Source organism: Mixophyes fleayi, chromosome 5, assembly GCF_038048845.1.
Source record: "Mixophyes fleayi isolate aMixFle1 chromosome 5, aMixFle1.hap1, whole genome shotgun sequence".
Taxonomy (NCBI): domain Eukaryota; kingdom Metazoa; phylum Chordata; class Amphibia; order Anura; family Limnodynastidae; genus Mixophyes; species Mixophyes fleayi.
Genome location: NC_134406.1, coordinates 78841630 through 78863290, shown reverse-complemented (window position 1 = coordinate 78863290; position 21661 = coordinate 78841630). Strand labels below are relative to the sequence as shown.

Here is a 21661-nt window from a genome sequence, read left to right as displayed (position 1 = left end):
TAGAGAGTCAGAGAAAGAGCTGTTGAAGGTTTTTGACTATTTTTCACTCTGGGTGCTCACAAGCAAACACTCAACATTTATTTACATGTTTATAGTACATGAAGTTAGTTGTTGGAAGCAAAAGCTTTTTCACTATATGGAGTAGGTGATGCTATCTTATCCTGTAGGGCTCCTAATCGGTTAGATGTATTTGGGCTAAAAAAAGAAGAAAGTTGTGAGCAGCTTTGAAATGCAGACTTGTAAAGCATGAGAAGTTACTTGCTCTGGTATTTTCCTTTTAAGGCGAGAGCCATATTAATTCCGCTCAGAATTATACATATATATTTGTGCCTTTTCCACAGCATAGTTGGGATTAATGTTTTGTGTATCATTTTCAAAGGGTTCCAGTATTCTATTTTAAGGATAAGGGTGTGTTCATTCTTTTGTTATGGCTTATCCTCCAGAAAGGTGTTGGGGCCATTCGTCGTGGAAGACAACTGTAGGCGGCAGCTGGAGAAAGTAAATTTGTGGATGGGAGGGTTTTCAGCAGAAAGTAAAGTCTTTATTGATGGGATGTTGTACACTTCAGGAGTCTGCTATCTGTTCACATGTAGACTTTGAACTACATTGTTATCCACAGGCATAACAAAGAGTAGTTGTTAAGGAGACGTCTGAGAGAACAGTCACTGTCACCTCCTCAAAATCGTTATACTTTCTTCAGATTCTATGAATTTTTGCTCTGGGCCTTTTCCAGGCAGGCTACTTGGCTTTTATTTGGAAAATAAACATTCACAAAATCAAAGGCCATACCAGGTATCAGGCTCTTCCAAATAGAAACTGTCTTTCTTTATCCCTCAAGTTTATCTTTTATGAAAAGGGTATGGTCCTGAAATACAAAAGTACCAAAATTGGTAATTTAGTGCTGGAAAACCTTAATATATAGTCGTTCTTAAAATGCATACCTTGTCCAAAAGCCATTTGTACCTCCTTCCCTGGCCTAGAACCACATATATTTCTTCATCTGTATTTTGTTGAGTCATGTTGATTGATTCACATTTAATATTTTGCACCTTTTGTAGGTGTCTGCTATGGATCATGATAAAGCTGTGGTAGGAAAGAGGAAAAAGAGGAGTTGTGAGATAGTATGGGGAGAAGATAGAGGAGGGGTTAAGAACAGTGATGGATGTAAGGGGTATGGATATGAGGGGATACTGTGTTCTATATCCATAAATACCAACTGATATTGATTGGGTGTTTAGTTTTAGCTACCTATCGTAAGGACAGAATGCCAGGGTATATACAGATTAGATTTAAGGAGGGGGGGGGGAAATGTATATGCAGCCAAGGGTGGGTTGTAGCGATGAGTAAATATATAGATAGAATAAATGCAAGTCCACAGGACACATGGTGATCTTTCTGTAACTTTTAAGTGTACAAGTTGGGTAAACAGGCCCACTGCCAGACTGGGTGTTGTGGTAGGGTAGCTGGAGGCAGATGAGCAAATTTGTACATTTTAGTGCATTACAACCAAACCTAACAAAGATAAATAAACCGCTAACATCAGTTGAGATATATGTTATGAGTTCAGTCCTCCATATAGAAGACCATTTCTCCCCAGGTAGAACTGCGGGTTAGTGAAGGGAATGGCATCTAAATATTTGTGTTTTTCCATTTCCAATGTAAAACATTTGTTAAAGTTTAAGTTGGATGAAGTCCAGTGTTCTGTCTAAGCAACGCAGTGATGACTGTATCCTAAGAGCTTGCAATTCACTTGTGTAAGGGGAGATGGGGAGGGGAGGGACAGACCCGTTTAGTGTAGTGCGGCTCAACTTCTAATAAACATTCTCAATAATAGATTTCAATGCGAACAGTTAACATACTTTCTTGCTATGCATGTAGACCTACGTTTTAAGAAACAGGTACAGTGAGTACACTGTCAAATCCACTGCTGCTGTATCCAGGGACTCACAAAGGAAACAGCAAGTCTTCTGGAGGGATTAGGTGTGCTGCCTGTAGTAGGGGTTGAAGAACTTGTCTGTGTTGTAGTTTAGAAGATGTATATTTCTTGTGTATCATGCATTTTTTCAGACATTGGCCTGCCCCTTGAAAGGGTTTCTTCATAAGGTGAATCTACGACAGACAATCCATTACATTCGTAACTCCTCTGGATGCCATGTAGAATTTTGATTGTCCGGTGGATGTGTATGGCATTAAAGATCCATAGTGTCAACTCTTAATTGATCAGATGGGATGGACTCAGACTCTGAAATTGTTCCTTTAGTCTTTCTGGCACCATAGCTTGCATCATGCTCTAATAATATTTTAAACATAAAATGTAAAATGCCAGCATCTGTATATAACAGAAGTATTCACACATAGTATATTTTTATTTGGTTCTACCACAACTTTTCTTCCCAAATTCCCCTGCCCCATCATACCTAGATCTGTCATGCATTATGTGACACTTGTGCATTTTGCATTAATGTCATGCAGAATAATGGTTGTTTCAAAACTTCAAAATGATGGCAATTTGGAGACAAGATAAAGGGATTAAATGTTGATCTCTAACACAAAATAGAAATTAAGTCATTAGAACAAGAACATAATATTGCCATTAATAACTGTGAAATATAAATATTATGGACAAATGCGAAATATAGGGTCAAGTCTGTTTTACCATCCGTGTTTTAAATGTGGTAAAACTAAAATAGTTTTGGGTGATAAGTAAAAAAATAAATAAATACATGAAATCTTTAATTATATAACCGTTTTATATATTTTGATCAGTGTTTTCAATTAATTGCAGGTTGTTTATAAAGCCAGTTCTTGCAGTATTTGTGTTCATTGCTATGTTGCTCTCATGTGTATACCACAACAGAATTTAATGACGTTGTATAAAGTGTAATAACGGAGGTCATTTCTCATACAGCAATGTTCTTGTTTTTGTGCCTTGTATTACAGGCTCCAACAGGGTTGGTGTAATAGCTGTTAAGTTGGGAATGATGCCAATATGGACTAAATCTGGGGAAAAACATGCTGTTACAATGTTGCAAGTAAGTTCATGTGAAGTATCATTTATGTTAGGCTTCTATAGCTGCCTTCTATATTTCTTTCTTCCGATTTATGTTTTTGTACTCTTTGGTACATTTCTCTGTTTACAAACATCTTTTTCATTCATTTGTGCTGATTGTTTTTATTTTGCATCTATTTCTTTGGAAAAGCAAATAGTGTTCCTTGTTTTTTGTTCAAATAAGAAATGCCATTGTGGCAGCATGGACCTCCTATGCCACCCTGTCCGTGCTGCTGGGGTTTGGCTGGGCTTGCCTTGCCACCGTCCCCTTTCACCCAATTGCGCCCATCTGAGTGCACTAGGAGGGGCCTGCTGCCAACACTAGGCTCCTTCGATGGCATCTAGAACGGCTTCCTTCTGGGTAACTCGCTGCTAGTGTACCCCCTTGCTGGGCATCTGGGCTGGTATACCTGACCTCTTCCTTTAGATGAGGGTTAATGTGGATGGTTCCCCCTGGTCCATCACACTGGCCAGAGCTGCAGGGTAGCGGGCAGAGCGTTGGTACTGGATGCAGGAGTCCCAACCTCCGAACAGCCGGTTAATGGATTAGATTGCTCTAATCTGTAGGTAACAGGAATTACAGCCGATAAGTAGGTCTCCAAAGCAGGATCTTAAAGCAGTGATGTTTTATTAGCTCAAGCATTCCTAATAAGGACAGTGACATGCCAGTTTGTGGCATTAGTGATCATTGCAAAAGTTACAGATAAAATTATATGTTACATGATCAAACAGTGCTTTTCTTAGACGATTAATGTTGGCAGGGGGTAACCCAGCCCCTGTCCCAGCTGACACTGTAACACCTGATATATCGCATTCAATAATTACCAGTAGGATGTAATATATCCTCTAACCTTGGAGCTAACGCAGTTTAAACTTTAACAATATGTACGCAGGGACTTTCCCTTTTCTGGCACTGCACAGTGCCCATACATTAAATATTTATAAAAATTATATATGTTCACAAACATGTTTGGAGCCTGATAATCTAAAATGACCCTCTAATTATGTGGAAGTATAATTATCTGAATATAATGTATCATCTGAAAGTGATAAAGGGGAAATAATAAAAAAATTTAGGCTTAGTAATATAGACAGTAGAAAGCCTGCTTGAATATATTTACAAAGCTACAAGAAGTACCACCCACAACATTCAATCATTCAAGGTCTGATCCGTAAAAAAATCGGAACAAGTGGACAGACATTGGTCTAATCCCAGAAGGTTAGATCACATGCATCCTTTTCAAGATGATCAAGCCTCTAAGTGGGATGCAAGACCTAAAGTAGACGCTCCTGAGACTAGTCTATCAGCATGGAGTACCATTAAGGGCTCTGATGGATTGGAAGATTGAGAAATGTTTCAAGAATTTCATATTTCTACAGGAATTAAAGCAGGAACGGTAATGGCCTCAGTTTCCAGAGCACTCAAAATGTGGGTGGCTATTATATGCAAAGATACTTAGGGAGAATTTTAGAAGAGAATATCTAATTTAAAAATATGAATGTCATGAAAAAGGGGATTGATTTTTATGGGGTGCCTCTTTAGATACCATGACGATTTCAGAAAGAAGTGTAGCAACAATGATAATAGCCAGAATAGCCCTCTGATTTAAGGCCTTGGACTGCAGATCTGCAGTCTAAGAACAGGCTAACTACACTTCCATATGAAATTTCATTGCGCTTCATAGACAAACTTGACCTTATTATTCAGAAGATAACAGGAGGTAATTCTCACTTTTTACTACAAGATATCAGAAGATATATTTCCTCTTCCTCCTCCTGTCAGCGCTTTAGAGAAACAAGAATGTATTGTCTTGGCAAACAATATAGAAGACATTTTGGGGACATCATGTCCAGGCAAACGTTTTTGACTCTTAAGGGCCAAAGCAAGAAGTCTTAGGTCTAAGAATACACAATGACTCAGTTCAACTTCCTGAAATTACAGGAGGGGAAAAATAGTTATTTCACCTGTTCCTGTCGACCAACAAGGCACCAGATTTTATTCTAAACTATTCAGTGTTTATCCCAGAAAATTTTGCCGACCAGGTGGCATTAAGAAGCAGTCGGGTGGGGGCAGTTGTAATACTTTGCAATAATAATGAAAAATGTTGGAGGTTATTGCCCACACCTGCCAAGACTGGCGATCAGTGGTCTAACACACGCAATGTTGACTGTAGTGCTCACATAGTGCCTGTTATAATAGGAGTGGTTTACTTTATTATAATAGGACTCTGCTGGGCTCCAAGAGCCGATTGGCAAGTGAACACAGCTGGGTTGAGCACCTGGAAAAAAGGTGCTGGGCAGTACACTGCTATGACTGGTAGAAAAACAATTGGGAGGTTTCGGGACAATCCTTGATCTAAAAAGATTCAACTGACATGTACAAATAAAGCATTTTCATATGGAGTTGGTAAACTTTTCAAGGCTATAGAGAGAGGGATTACTTGAAGTCAAAAGATCTGCAGGATGTCTACCTACATATTCCTAGAGCAGATCAGCATCATTAAGATTTGCTCTATATTATTGCAACAATATGATAGCAAATTACCTAAGTTGCTGTCGGACACATCCTGGAGAATGAAAATTCACAAAGATGTGTTTCAAATGCGAACAGAAAAGTTTGGCTACCCACAGATAGACCTAATGGTGAAATATAAAATGAGAAGCTAATGTGATGTGATGTGATGTGATTCAATTCTTGTTAAGCAGAAGGTATAGACACCCTAATGAGGCCTTGTGTCTTCAGTCTGGGGTATGTGTTCCCTCCTTTTCCTCTCATTTACCAAGTACTTAGGACAATCAGGAGAGAGGAAGTAGAACTAATAGCGGTTCTCTTGCTTACTGCCAGCCATGATTCTCAAGAAACCTCTTCAACCAGACCTTCTATGCCAAGACCCATTTTATAACCCAAATCCAAACATTCTTGCTTTGATGGGATGGAGATTGAGCGAGGAAGAAACATTCAACCATAATTTATTACACAATCTGGATAAAAAATATTTATTGGAGTAAACAGAATCTAGCTAGTCCCAGTACTACAGATCTACCTAAAGTACTTGATTTTCTTCTGGAAGGACTGGAGAAAGGTATTGTGCTGAACATTTTTCTAGATTCAAGACTTGCAGCAAATTATCTTGTCTTGAGATGCTTTCAAGCAGCAAAGAGAATTTCCCCTCACTTTAAGCCTCTTATGGCTCCATGGAACCTTAATCTTGATATAAAGTCTTTTTGAGCCCTTGCAATAGGTTCCACTAAAGTTGCTTATTTTAGTGGCAACCACTTCTGCTAGAAGAATTGTAGAGCTCCATGCATTATGGTATTTGAATATCTAGCATGACAAAGTAGAGCTTCAGATAAATCTCAAACTCCTGGCCAAAATAGTGTGAACCTTCCACATTGAAAAGGAGATATTTTTTTTTGCCATCCTTTTGTCCACACCCATGTAGTCAATAAGAAGAACTCCTACATACTCTTGACCTTGTGAGAGCAATCTATCTAGGACTAAGAAACTTAGGAAGACTAATTGTTCATCCTTACAACAGGAGCTCTAAAAGGATACCAGCACAAGTTGGATCCAGGAAGTTGTCATATAGGCATATAAGGGAAAAGACCACAAGGTGCTGGAAATCCTTGGGGCTCATTCAACAAGAGTAGTATCTGCCTTTTAGGCTTGAAAAGTCCATGCCTCAACAATTGACATCTGTAAAGCAGCATGATGGCTATCACTGCATAGTTTCTCGAAACATTCTGTCCTTGATGTGATATTTCTTCAGAAATGACCTTTGTTAGAGGAGATTCTTCTAACATTCGATCAATATAGGTCTTTTATTTGTCACCCTCTGTCATTGCTTTGGTAAATCCTGTTTGAGTGGGTGCGAGGAGGAAATAACCAAATGAGGTACCGTTCATTTCATATTCTTGAAAGACTCCATGGCAAACTCCAAAATATACCCACCCATATTGCATGTTATTTGTTTCAGGGACAGCTTTGGTAGTTGCTCAAAGACACATGAGGCAGGCAGGAGTCATATTACATAACTGATGACGTGTTTCCATTTCCTGTCGCTGTTCAGTTGAGCAAGGAGTTAGCCCTTTCGTGAAAGCTGCCATGGAGTCCTTTGAGAAAAGGAAATTAACTGTACCTAGTTTGCTTATTTGAGAAACAGTGAGATAAAAGTATTGAGAGGATGTCTTGCCATTTTCACATGCTTAAACACAATGTATACTGGTGCAGATTGCAGTGAACCAAGCAAGCCATATTTTTGTAGGAAATGAATAAGATAGTCTTAAAGTGTTAGGAGGTTGGACTGTGATGTTTACACTTTTAAACAGTGTACCTTTGAAAATGTTTAGTCCTCTAGCACCTATACACACTACCCAGAAACATAAGCAGTTCTAGGTGCCCTTGTAGTAGTCTCTGGTGGTGGCAGTGATAATCTTCAAAAACTACAACCAACAAGTGGTTGCTGCCTGATAATAAAACCCCATACACATTGGTGCCAAGGCAAATTGCCCCTATAATTCACACTTGTTCTTCACAAATAATGAAGTTAAAAATAAGTTAATAAAATGTAAGGCCCAACATACCCTTTTGTATATAAACATGATTGGAGTTCAAGTTAAAAATGTTCTGCCAATTTTTCACTGATTATACAAGCAGTCACTGCTGTGGATACAGTCGCAAACAAAGGGCGACATGATCGTTTGTAGCACAAAAAAAACAACTAAAATAAGTTTTTTAAAAAGTCTGCCCTAATTTTAATTTTAAAAACTTTTATTAACAAGAAGTGTGAATATCTGTTTTTCATACAAAGGTTTTAAGATGTCACCTGCTGAAAATGATTTGCAGTCTGATCTTCAGCATGTTCTCAGTGAATGCTACTGCACACGGGTCTGGGAAATGGAAGTGTGAAATCTTCTTTTGTTACCCAGCTTCATGTTTTATTCCGGTTTTAATTCGAAGATACTGTATCTGTAATCGTTCTTTGTCACATTTGGTTAAATACAAAATGGAAATTTATGCTTAAGAATATCTTTTGAAACAGCAGCGCCACCTACCTGTGTGTTCATCTTTGTATAAATCATTGGTTAATAAACCCCAAGGCTAAAGAACACAATAATGCCCTTAAAATGTTTTGTAAAATATTTTCAATTTCTTCTTTCAAGCTTTCCTATATTTGCCTTTCAGCATCTTTTGGAATTCTGTCATTTCTTCAGCCTTGTTGCCTTATGAGTAAAATACCAGTAATACAATAAAATCTGTTTTAACTTTGTGATACAAGCAATAATGTGAGTTAAAGGCAATCTAGCCTCAATTTTCTTTTCTTTAATTGTCCTTTGGACATATCTAGATCTGTAAAAATGTTGTCTGCCTAGTAACAAGTTTTGTGGAAATAGACTGCCTTTATTAAAGGGGCACTATCATCCAAATAGAAAAAAACATTTTGAGCTATAGTTTTTCTGAATCTGCAAGCCTGTTTTAATAATTAGTTGTGTTTATTGATATATATTTACGTTTGATAAATTATCTTTACATTTGATAGCTGGATATAGATTATTTCTCTGCCACAATGTCAATGTTTCCCTGAAGCTAGCTTTCAATTCAGGGCTGCTGGAAAACAATTAGAATAAACCCACCCTGGTGTTTACATTAGATTATATACTGCTTGAACAGGTGTCCGTGATAAACAATAGGCTGTATAAAAGCCTAAGCAGTACTATATACATCATAATTGGGCAACCCACAACTGTACATCTTCTTTGAAACTATAAGCCTAAGCATATTGCACAGTTTATTGTGCAACTTGTAGATCCACATTAACAGGACCATCGGTAATTTTTTTGTTTTTCTTTGGGATAGGGTCAGTGAAAAGCAGTCTGTGTGGGATTATGTCAGAAGGAGAAAATATATAAAAAAAAAAAATCAGTGACGATAATGAGTATTTTGTTGTGGCTATTGCTGCTGACCGTTGGTCTATGAAAATGGCACATTAAGATTGAAGCTGGTTGTAGTGAATTCACAGCACCTTCGTTGTATGGGTCAAGTCTTGGCCTATGTGCCCTACAGTAATGAAATTGCAAGTTTCAAGGTTTCTGTTTTACCTACAAATCAAGATACTTCTGTATCTTTAGCCAAGAAAGTATTTTATTTGTATTATAGCAGATTATATAGGCAGCAAGTATTAATGCAGTTACAAAGTATGTATGTTATAACGCAAGGTTACCTGGTCACCATAGCCTAATTACAAATATCTCTGCAGCAGCTTCTCTGACCAATTATATACTATATTTTCTTTTAAGGAACTTTCCTCCTAACTTACTCAATCTTTACATTATACATGTACACCAGAATTTCTTCATGGTGAAATCTTATGCTGTGCAGCAAGCTTTTGGGCAGTTCAGTACAGGATTGCCTCCAGTAAGTTAAATAAATATAAACATTTTTTTCAGAAATAAAGTATAAGTGGCTCTCAAGTTAACCATGCTGTGGAATACTTTGTGTATTTGAAGGGGGACATATCGGCAACCGGAACAGAGTCACTCTTCAGCCTTGTGTTAGATAAAACATCTAACATTCCTACCATCTGTGGAAAGACTTCCACAGATGGTTGGAATTTCCATTGGGTACAGCAAGAGAAAATCATCAAAGGCAAAAAGATAAGACAAAGTTAATGAACATTTTATATATATATATATATATATATATATATATATATATATATATATATATATATATATATATATATATATATATATATATATATATATATATATATATATATAGCAATCATACCCATGTTCTAGATGTCTTTGATTTGTTTATAACTTGCACCATTTTGCCTTCCACTTCGACAGTTTTCTGCTCCCTGAAGCAGAGTTGCTTCTCCATAGTATTATGCTCCTATGTACCATCTTTGGATGATGCGGAATGATAGACTTGTGCTAAAAGTAGTGCCTAACATTGAGACCAAAATGTTCAGCCTTGGTTTCATCAGATGATATACTCTTCCTCTACTTGGCATGTTGGTCTCCCACTTGCTTTCTGGGCAAACTGTAGGTGAGATTTCGTATGAATTTTCTTCAACAATTGCTTTCTTTTTGCCACCCTCCCATAAAGCACAGATTTGGCATGTTTGAAAAACCTTTGAAATCTTCCTATATCTTTCCCCTAATTGGTTCTTTTCAATAAACTTTTTGAAATTCTTAGCTTGTTCTCTGATGTTCATTATGAAGCTCATGTTTGCAAATGCACTAACCAACTATGGGACCTTTTTATTTTGACATTACAGGGTGTTTTGTGTTGCTCAGTGGTAAAAACATACCAAAAAATACTTTTTCATTCCATGATATAAGAAAATGATTTTCCTGGGAGAGAAGGCAAGGCTGTTAGTGCAGGAGTGTGTGTGTGTGTGTATATATGTGTGTGTATATATATATATATATATATATATATATATATATATATATATGCTGTAATTTTAAACGTAGCACACTACGTGCTAAAATACACTAGTGATTGGAGGATGGCTGCATGATATTTGTAGGAATTATTACACCATTTTCCTAACTATTATATTCTAGTATGTTTTCTATTCATGTGGAATCAACACTTTGGATTCCTCAGTTCAACTGCTGAGTGAACAAAAATTATTGAATTTTTTATTTTTAGTTTGATTGTTGTGGTGGAAGGTGATAAGGATATGTTGCCAGTGATAGAAGGGGCTGATATGGAGGGTCTGATTTAGGTTCTTCTGCTTTACTGCTGTCTAAATACTGCACATAGTAGTAGGCATCTGGCTTGGTGCTTTCATTATTATCTATTGTTAAAGTGCACTGCCTTTGTGTCCACCACAGAGACCATGAGCAGAACACCTGCCTCCCCGCAGATATCACTGTGCTAATATTACCTGGCCTGATCGCTTCTCCACCCCATAAGCCTGCATTCACAATATAAGCATTCCTAATCCTTGGTCTAGTTGAATATTTTGATTCTAAAATAGCTGACCCATTTGACTGCTGTGAGCAAAACAAAAGTCACTGTATGCACTAAAATCAGGGCGCTCATGAATGAGGTGTCTACAGATACAGCAGACGTCTCAATATAAGCAGTATGCAAGTGGGAAGGTGCTCTCATCTTTCTCCCAACACCTGCATATGCAGTCTTTGAGGTAAACACAGAGCTCTACCTGTGAACTGTTATCACACATATTGTAAGCTTCCCCTTCATTGTTAGAACAGCTATCATATAATACACAACACTGTCAGCCCACCATTCCCAGAATAGGAGTACCCCACATCGGCTTGTACCCTGGGCTCCGTTATGTGTAAATCTCGCCATTTGTGAGTGGAGCGAATATTTACAGTATCTGTATCATTATTGTAGGAATTTGAAACTGATATATATTATTTCCATGTGCTGTATATAGATATGGTGTCATTCTACTTACATTAAGTGATTTTGCCTTTGGGACTTCATAACCTGTCAAATGGTCTGAATAAAGCTGTGAGCCAGGAGCCAAGCAGCGCTCATAGTCATTCTCCAAGGTTCCCCTCTGGCTTCCTGTGTAACTGTAACGTTCTAATGTGATAGCGGAGTAAGCAGTATAAAGCCGTGGGGATTGAAGAGTGGTGTAAAATAATATATGGAATATCAGTTTATCTTTGTTCGCTTGCATTTGATGAAGTCCAAAAAGAATACTAAAAGAATATACATTGTTTAATCTTTTTTTAAGGTACGAGATTGTCATGTCATTAAGCACACACCAAAAGAGGAGGCTGATGGGAGAAGTGCAACTCTCACTGTGGGAGGAAAAAATGTTTCTCCTTTCCATGTAAGTATTATCAATTTACTGGTTAGAATATATTCTTTATTCCCCTTATATGCACTAATGTCATCACTGAGCCTGATGATGTGGGGAGAGTGATATGAAATGATACACACTGTAGATGACACTTCCTTAATGTAACGGTAAAGCAGTTCTTCTTACATCGACAAATCGGCAGTAATGGCATAACCTCGGCTGGTAATACGTAAAGCGCTGCATGCTCGCTACAACTAAAACCTATTTTTAGAAATTGCGAATAGCACAACTGTGTTGTAGCCCATTGCAACCAGTACAGAATTAATTTGAACCATTTTTATGGAAATTAGGCTAATAAATACTGTTGTCTCTTATGGCATAGAACATATATCTTACTATTTGCATCATTTTAAATTGGCGTTCTATAATGTATTTGACATCATGCAGTAGAATGAAGTTCACAAAATTCTTTGATGCAAACTGATAATAAGGAAACTGTAAAATTGCACTTTAGGAGGATTCAATGTTTTAAAACTCTCCCAATATAACAGCAAAAAAAATACAGTAATCCGTATTCTGGAACACCGTTACAGTGCAGATCACATTACTGTCTTGTCACGTGCACATAAATTATACAGACATTGATTTAACAGTCTGGTTTAAATCCAGTGGAAGCTGTCCCATAAAATTGTGTGTGATGCATCAAAAATAGCAACTATTACATTTTTGCATAAACGTCTTTGCTCATGTTTTTCTATTGTATTTGTGTTTGAGCTACGCTGGTTAAACCACCTTCCCCCATTAGTGCATTTTGTTTTTTGTTTTGTTTTTAACTTGACCACTAGTGCAGAAATGTATTGCCATGGGAGCATTTTTTTTTATTTTATTTTTAAACAATTCATCTGTGCAAAAAATCTGGGCTGGATAAACACACAAGGCCAATGGCCATAAAGTAATTTCAACTGGCATTTATCTTAATATTTCTATTAATGTCAAGGAGTATGCATTGCCACTGGCTCCTTAAGAGATCTTGCTGGCTTATATATTTGACCAACTGGCTCCTGATTTCTTCATTACATTGTGTGTGTGTGTGTGTGTGTGTGTGTGTGTGTGTGTGTGTTTTCTGCTCATACATTGTGTTAGAATGGCTTGGAGAAATTGCATAGATTTTTTTTATAGATTGTACCAGATTTATTTTTTTTCCCCACATATGTAACCTATCCTAATAAATATGATCACCCAAGTGTGACACAACAGACAGTGCACTAAATTGCTTCCTGAAAGATTAGGATTCTTTCTCCAATTCTAGTTGCATTGACTTAATATACAGCTGCAGAACATTAAACAGTACTTAGATACTAGCCAGGGCTTCATCTTTTGAGTTTACGAAATATAGTTTTAAATAAAATATTTGTATGTATTATATATTTGCATCGTAATAATATCAACACACGATTCAAAATTGACATATTCTAAAAGTAATTGGATGGATGGTTTGCATGCCACTATACACAGTTGTTAAAGTGGGAATTTAGAAGTGTTGGTATGGAAATTTGAAGTGTATAATCAGGGGCCAATGCAAAATCAAGGTGTTTAGTGCTGCACATTCAATGCGCCTCGTGAAAGAGTTCCTGTAAGTTCATATCCACTGTGTTTCTACAAGAGAAGCATGTTCTCACTTTACGGCCTCTCTTGCTCCATTCATTCAGGTATATAGCTCAGCTCAGACCTTTTAGGTTCTATGGTTAAATAATGATAATACTAACTGCCTACTGTTCGCTTTATAGCAAAAAGTGTCAGTTTATGGGGAATGAAGGATACAAAACAGCTATCATCTGTACACTTAAGTATTTGTCAAGATGAGTTTCCTTATGCTGCATTCCAAATGGGAAAGTAGAAAAACTATCGTGAGAGTGATACAGCATAAATATCTATTGATCTCTATGCATAACCACATATTCTGTCCACATTAACATCATTGATACATGAGGTTTGAAGGTTGCAACGTGAAAGTGATACAGACACCAACGTTTTGCATCAACTGCTAATCTATGTATATCATTACTCTCCCTGTGAATAGTATTTCAATGTTAACCTTTAGGGCTGGTCTGGATAAGAGATTTGTTATGTTTTAACCATAAATTTTATTAATATAGTCTCTTTAATTATGCTTCAACATTTTGTGTCTCATTGGAGGTGAGCAGGAAACCTCATTACAGATAACTAACTACAGGAGTAACTCAGATTGGAGTTGTGAAATAGCAGCAATTACCTTGTGATATTTACAAGGGTTCTATGTGCAGCATTTGCAATCTATAAAGGCCTCTGGTTTTCAGGGCAATCAAGTAATCAGTGCAGTCTAAAGCTGGGTACACTCTACAGAAAATTTCTTCTGATGTCTTTTAATGATTTTACAAATGACTGATATTCCAGATTAGGATGCTGAATAATGCATACACACTTACCCGATTTACCTTCAGATCTGTGCTCTTCATCTGTTATCTACACTGCTGGTCGTAGGTGCGTGCACACTTCAGAATTTTCCCAATGTTGTTTAATGGTTTACAGAGATTTTTTGTCTGGTTATAAAACCAAATGAAACAATACGATATGCTTTGATGCGATAAAACATGATTGTGGGAGCGTACACACTAATGCAGTATCGGACCTAACAGTCGTTTATCTTGTGATTGGCACGATAATTGGTTGGAAAACCTGCAGTGCGTACCCAGCTTAACTCCTATTTAGATATCTAACTCTTATGTAAGCAGTGGTCTTATCTCCCTATAGTTAAAATGGATTTGTCAGGTTTTAGTTAAGGTAATCTATAAAGTCCTGTAAATTAGCTAATATCAGTCTATGCATTTTTATTTCTTTCATTATAGAAAATGATTTATTCATAAACCCCCCCTGCCATCTATCATAATGCCAGGTGGTAGCTCTGCTCTCAGCTGGAGCACCATCATGCTGCACATTGCTATTTGTTGAATGGTGAGGTATGGGAACTGCTGCTCTGCTTCAGCTGCCCCCTCTGTAATATAATACAGTAGTAAGGCTTCAAGATTACAGCTATTGTGGAGGTCAGGAAATTCTGGGCAGGTAGGAAAACATTAATTTACATTCTGCTATGATTGCTGCTTAACGATCTGGAGACAGGTCTTCTATAAGATGCCAAGTGTCCTCCTCTATATACTCATTAATTCATTACCTGTCCTTCACACTTAACACTCTTTATACACAGACTATACAGTAAGAAGCACTGTCCTCAAGAGAAAGGTGCAGTAGGACAGTTGATGGATCCAGTCACACTGTGGCGCTGATGGATCTCTGCTCCACCCTCACTGATGGAAAATCAACTTGTGCTCTAGATGGTGTTGAGTCTCCCTATGATTCCTATGGCTCTGACCCATGATCCCTTACCTGTGCTGAGGCAGCAGTGTCTGCAATCTTAGTAATCTATGCACCCATTCTCTGCAAACAAAGTATCTGCTTGTAGAGCATGTGTGCAGCTTCAAAGGCAGTCATATGGCGTATACCGCACATATACATAAAATACATGAAGTGTCTGTTTTTAAAGAACACAATATCTTTCAGCAATTTTCTTTTGTGTTTAAAACAGTGAAGAAATGATCTGCAGACATCCATTGACCTCTAATTTTGTTCCTTAATGCCTCTATTCTGCAGTTTTGTCGGAACAGTTGTAATTTGTGAAAAATTGGTCAAGAGAAATGTGCCAATACCTGCAAAATTCAAGTTAATTAAAAAAACGATATGAAAAACTCTGGTTTATTTTATTTAGCACTTTGGGCTCATAGATAGTAATTGTACTTTAAATGATGTCAAAAGAATCCATTATAATATTAAGAAACCAGGTAAGGCATATCAAAATTAGCCCCAAACGTCAATAAACAAGCCATATATTTTTAGGCATTGTGGCTTTTGTGTTTGTCCATCCTTGCCCTACAATACCCGTTGCTTTCATAAAATAATTTTGTTTTCTGCTAATCAATTTTGGAGATACATTTGTTTTAATCCACATGGGGTGATGGGCATATTCCCTTGCACTCCCAAACTTTCTGGGCACATCTTTGGTATCCCTATGATCAGCTGAAATAGCTGAATACATTTAAGGGTTTATTTCTACATAATTTTTTGTGTGTGTGAAAATTAGAAGACATCTTTTTTAATGTTTTCTAATCTAAATCCTAAACTACTCCCCAAAAACAAGTTGCATACATATATTTCTTTTCATTTAGAGGCATGTTAATGGCATCAAATGTATTCTGCTCTGTAAAGCAATAGTTTATGTATTGATCCTTGCACATACAGTTACCCATAGATCTCAGACTTGAAAACGAATACAATAGGTGTTCACTCCCCACTGTAACACTGCTACAAAACAAATTAGAAGGTACTAAGTGAACATCCTAAGAAATAAAGTTATATCTGCTGACAGAGTGAGCACTGTCAGCACAGATCTAAATTGGGATGGTGGCTTTGGTTAGGAAAGAGACAGCTGAGCATCCTCAGCACAGAAGTAAAGAGAAGCAGGAGGGCACAGTGGAGGTTGTGCAGATGGTGGTGTTCCCCTTCCATGCCACTGCTTTGTCCTGGTTAAAATCTTTGATATCATTTGGGTAAATCAACCAAGCAAGTTTTTTTGTTTCCTAATAATTTAAAACCCTGTACAGGCTGATCTACCTACTATGTTTTACCTTTGCAGAGAGCAGAATCTTCAATGGAGCACTACAATGAAGCTGGAGTTCCACCTAAGCAGAAACTCAGCACGTTCAAAGTGACTGATAATGCCATCCTCAAGCCAGGTATTGTCATGCAGGCAGACTGTGAATAACCGCTTGGTAGACTTGTTTTGCAGAAATTAACACTTTGATTAGTTGATATATACATAGAGGTAGGGGTAGCGATTTCACAGCCACTCCAACATCTGCAGAATCAGATGCCATCAGGACACTGTCTTAATGATGCTGTTGTGGATTAGGTTGTCCGTAGCGGAGCAGGGACGTAATACTTGTTTTTAACAAAGATACAGTGGAATAAAAATGTATATCTGTTTTAGGATTTAGTAGTTTAACAGAACAACTGCTATGTTTGACTTCTAATAAGATTTGTTAAAATGTTTGTACCTTTTACATAGCACCATGTTAAAGGGAAATGAACACTAAATAGAAGTTGCCTGTCATTAAATGTATATAAAGTATGCATGCTCCCATACTCATACAGAGGTTTTTTTAGATGTTTGACATTGCATTTAGATCGGAGTGGAATTATTACTTTCAGCCATCAGGCACTTCAGACTGAGAGACCTCTGTCTACATCTTAATAGACTGAAAGTTTGGAAGTATGATAAGCATGGGAAAAAAAATACCGCTCTGTGATTGCAAATTCAAATGCAAAAGCAATTGCTTTTCTCACCATTACAGACAGCTGAAACCACATCCCATATCTTTAGGACACTGCCATATTGGGATCTGATGCAGGATAAACGTGTTATATAATGCAGGGCTTGTGTTTGTTTTGCTTCCTGTGAGCTCACTGACCTTGCCACTGTATGAATCCAACAATTGGCAGAGTACAGTATGGAGCATTTATTGCACACTTTACTACTGCAAGGTAGAGAAGTACCACCCTCCCCCGTAATGGCTGGTTCTTCTGAAGGATAAAACAGGCGGCATGTGCTGGACCGATACAGCGAAACATAAACATAATAGTTATACTTTTTATCTCACTAATACACAGCCTTTCATATATGTTAATGTCAGAAAGTGACTTTTCCTGCTCTTGAAATGAGAGTACTCTCAAGTCATCTATGTTATAGTTCTTGATTTGCTCATAGATTTTAATCACCCTTGAATATATTTTTCCTTGATGTGTGTTTGTGGTCTTCAGGTACCCCTCTTTATGCTGCACATTTTCGACCTGGACAGTTTGTGGATGTCACTGGCAAAACGTAAGACGTTCTGTTTTCTTTACTCTGTCTAATGCGTTTTTCATTCAATCATTAATGCGCATTGATTGGTGCTTGATTGTAGTTCTGCCAATCTTTTCTAAAACGGGTAAACTTATTATTTTAATGATTATTGTAGTTTAATATACTAATGAAATTTCATGGCCCTGTAGTTGATATTGGAACCACACTGGTAAATGGCACAGGTGATAGAAGTGCCAGTGGGTACTTGGGCTCCATATGCCCCATAGATGCTTCAATCTCTCCCTGTAAGAGGTTGCATGTGAACTGAACTGCTATGTTCTAGGTGCAGCTACAGCTACTGCTTTATAGATCTTCTTATCCCATTAAACAAGTCATTTTACTGAAATTTTACCATTTATGAAGGTTATTGGTTTATTAAAATCAATAATGTTGAGTAGCATATTGATTCTGTATGGGAGAAAAATGTCCATCTTGCACCTTGAATATAAAGGTTATTTTATTTTCCTCACCTTTTAAAATGTTACTGGCTATTACATTTCTCTATGTTCCTGTCATTTCTCAAAATGGTGATAATTGACCATCTTAACATTTCTTGAAAGATAATTTGTATATTTCATTCATTCATCCTTCTTTGGTATGGGTAATCTAATTAGATGAGTTGTTTAATTTAGATTAACGAGAGCTGCAAAAATATCTGGAAGAGGCAGCTTTGTGTTTCACTTTGTGTCGATATGGCTCTATACTAAGCATTATGCAGGCATTTATATATGGAATATAGACCAGTACTTGTATTCTTTTGTGCACATTTCATGGTCATGTGTAGCTGGATGGCTGCATTTCCCCACCTCCTAAATTGATAAAAATTGCTACAAATCACAAACCTCTTTAACCCATCCCCCAAAAATGGACTTTGTTGTCCCAACGCTTAGATTTTTATCGCTTCATGTTAAAAAAATCTCAGCTTTTCCCATGCATTCAATGGTGTTTTCATGCCAGTGCACTACATATAGAATTCCCGTCAAAATGAATGGTAAAAGTCCTGCAAATTGCTATCAAAATAAATAAATAAAAAATATCTTCCATCACCACCAGCCTTGATTGCATTCCATCATTCAGGGAAACACTAGAGTCTCCCTGCCATACTGAAAACCAGCCCCAGACTGGTCAGCATAGGGCTGGTGCCTCTAAGCCCTCTATTGGAAAACATTGGGCCTGCTCCAGATCCCCTTAGGATGTGGGACCCCTGAAGTGGCAACTTTGCCACACCTAACCAATTTTAAAATATACTTTAATTGAATTAAAGACTCCCCAAACCCTAACTTACTACTTTATTGAAAAAAAAATGTTCATATGAAATAAATTGCTGTTTAAATCAAAACGACCCGCTCTTGAATGCTGACCACACATGTAGTGATATTCAGGCAATGTGTGTAAGTCCTCTTATGGCATGTAATCGGGCTGCTTGGCCTGAGCTTTGAGCGGCCGGGTGGCCTGGCCAGACAGGAAACTCATCCTGTCGCACGGTGCTCAGGTCATGATAGGATTATCTGCCTTATTCCTAATTAACTGCTTTAGTGGCCTATAGCAATTAGCAATTCACAGAGTTGCTTGCACTTCGCTATTACATAACTTGCCATCTAAGATGGTAGCATCTATTTGGGAATACTTGGGTGAATTAGTAGCACTCTACCTGAGTGTGGGTTAGGCACATGAGTGACCCTACTATCACACCAACATGCAAAAATGACACTGTTTCGCAGGCCAAGATTATTTAAATTGGGTAAAGGGAGTAGAAAGGGCATATTTACAGGGGCATTCCTTGCTCTACAAGTGGACACACATCCCTTTTCTCCCTAAAAAAGTTCTTATTATTTCAGCATATTTTAGGTGTCTCCTCTATACTTTTAATGAGATAATTTTTTACCTTTCTGTTGTACTTTTGTAGAAAAAAGTGTATTTCTGATTGCAGGTCAACCAATGGCCTTAAAACACACGGAAATGATACATGAATTAACAACCATACCGATGTTCCCTAACTCTCATGGTTACTATCAGACATAAATGGAGCAAAACCAAGATGTGTTCTAGAAAAAAATTGTAAAGGCTTAAATTAATGAAGGTGTTCCTCAGGTGGAAGTAGGTTTGGCTTTGATGTGACATTTTTACTGTTTCCACAAAACAACATTTCTGTTTCCAGAATCTCTGCCCCACCCTCCCAAAATAGGCAAAACTGGATCCCCGAATTAGTGCAGTCCCACCACAATTGGGACTGTTGAAAGGTATGAAGGACTGTGAGATGTGTGTACAGCTTGAAAAGCACACGTTGGACAACTAGGTGTCTGTATGCACATAAATGCTATTACGGATCTGCAGTTTCTGAAATTTGTAAATGATCTCAACTGTCTGCAGAAGGTTGATGGCTACGTTTTTTTATTTCCATGGTGGCCTGGCAGCCAGTATTTAAGTCATGATTCAAAATTAAAATAGAAAATTGTTGCACTTAATGTGCAAACCTTTATTATACTTTATTTAGTTATTTTGAAAAATGAATGGATACCACTATCTTAGTGTTCAACGTTATACTGAAACCACACAGGTAGTAGATTTAATATTATTTTGCATCTGTAACTCTGCTCAGTCAGCCAATATAGGTATCCTTTTAATCTTCCAATTTTCTTTTATATTACAGCTGCAGATATTCTCTGTAATCCTAAAAAAATAGATTGTTCATAGCCAAAAATCCACCTTCATTTCTAATGTGAATGTTTTATCAGCCTTTCATGGAATATTCCTGGCTTCGTGCTGTTTCCTTGATTATTATCCCTGAGTCACACAGGATGAGACAGCAGTAAGCGGGTTCCAGTGATTGATTGAGTCTGGTAGGTCATTTTTATTTTAGGAAGGTTTTCATCCTTTAAAGAGCGAAAATTGAAAGTTGATTTTTACCAGGCAGACAAATCATACTGTAAAGATGGTACAGCATGCAGTGGCCTCAAAGCAGTTTGATTTTTATTCAATAATTTTATACAAATATTTTAGGGATGTCGCACCAGATTTTACAGACAGTGATTACTAGTCAATATTTCACTGTGATTGCTAAGCTGTGATTGAGGTACAAGATGAACCTCTGAGAGAGCAAAACTATATAGTCCGTTTCCTATCCATCTCTCTACCGGACAATATAGAGATGCCGTCTCTCCCTTCTAGCCATTGTGGTAGTCTTGATTCTACTGAATTTAAAATCTTCACCTAGCTAAAGTACATAGAAAACAACGTTGGAAAAAGTTTATTGCACCAATCTGTCATAAGACTATGGATGGATTACTTGTCAAATCCTTGTTTGCAGTTTAATAGACCACTCATACAGATTTTGCCTGATTACATTTTCTATTTAAGTTTCCCAATGAACATTTAAAAAGTGAAATAGAGTGTTTACTTACGAACTCAAGCTTCAAAAGGCAAAAACCTTTCTTTTATTTTTATGTTTAGTTATTCTTATAATTATTGACATCAGTTACGGTGTCGCTTATATTGACCACACCTGCACTGATTTAGTCACCCAATATAAAGGTGTTCAATGTAAATATTTTGTGTGAAAAACCATTGTAAACAATCAAATCTGAATTACACAGTTTTTTCCTTTGAAAATGTTCTGTCGACTTGAAATGTTGGGGTTTGGTTTTTAGTGGAATATTGTTTTCTGCTATATATTTGTTTGTGCTTGTGTGTGCTAAAAAGTGGTCGCTGATCTGATTGTTTAGCAAGTGAATTGTGCAACCAGCGCAAAGAATCATGTGTGGCCAATTTCTTTTATATTACAGCTGCATTCTTTTATATCCACCTTATGCTATTTACACACTGAGT

The 21661-nt window shown here is 37.2% G+C and overlaps 1 protein-coding gene across 2 annotated transcripts in view; it reads left to right on the top strand.

The window, feature by feature from the left end:
* Positions 1-21661, top strand: part of MRPL3 (mitochondrial ribosomal protein L3) — a 62459-nt gene that overhangs the window by 6516 nt on the left and 34282 nt on the right. For both annotated transcript variants that reach the window (XM_075212439.1, XM_075212440.1), the window contains exons 3-6: positions 2941-3032; positions 11779-11877; positions 16571-16670; positions 17755-17815. In XM_075212439.1, coding sequence (XP_075068540.1) covers positions 2941-3032; positions 11779-11877; positions 16571-16670; positions 17755-17815 — 352 coding nt within the window. The remainder of the gene's footprint in view (positions 1-2940; positions 3033-11778; positions 11878-16570; positions 16671-17754; positions 17816-21661) is intronic.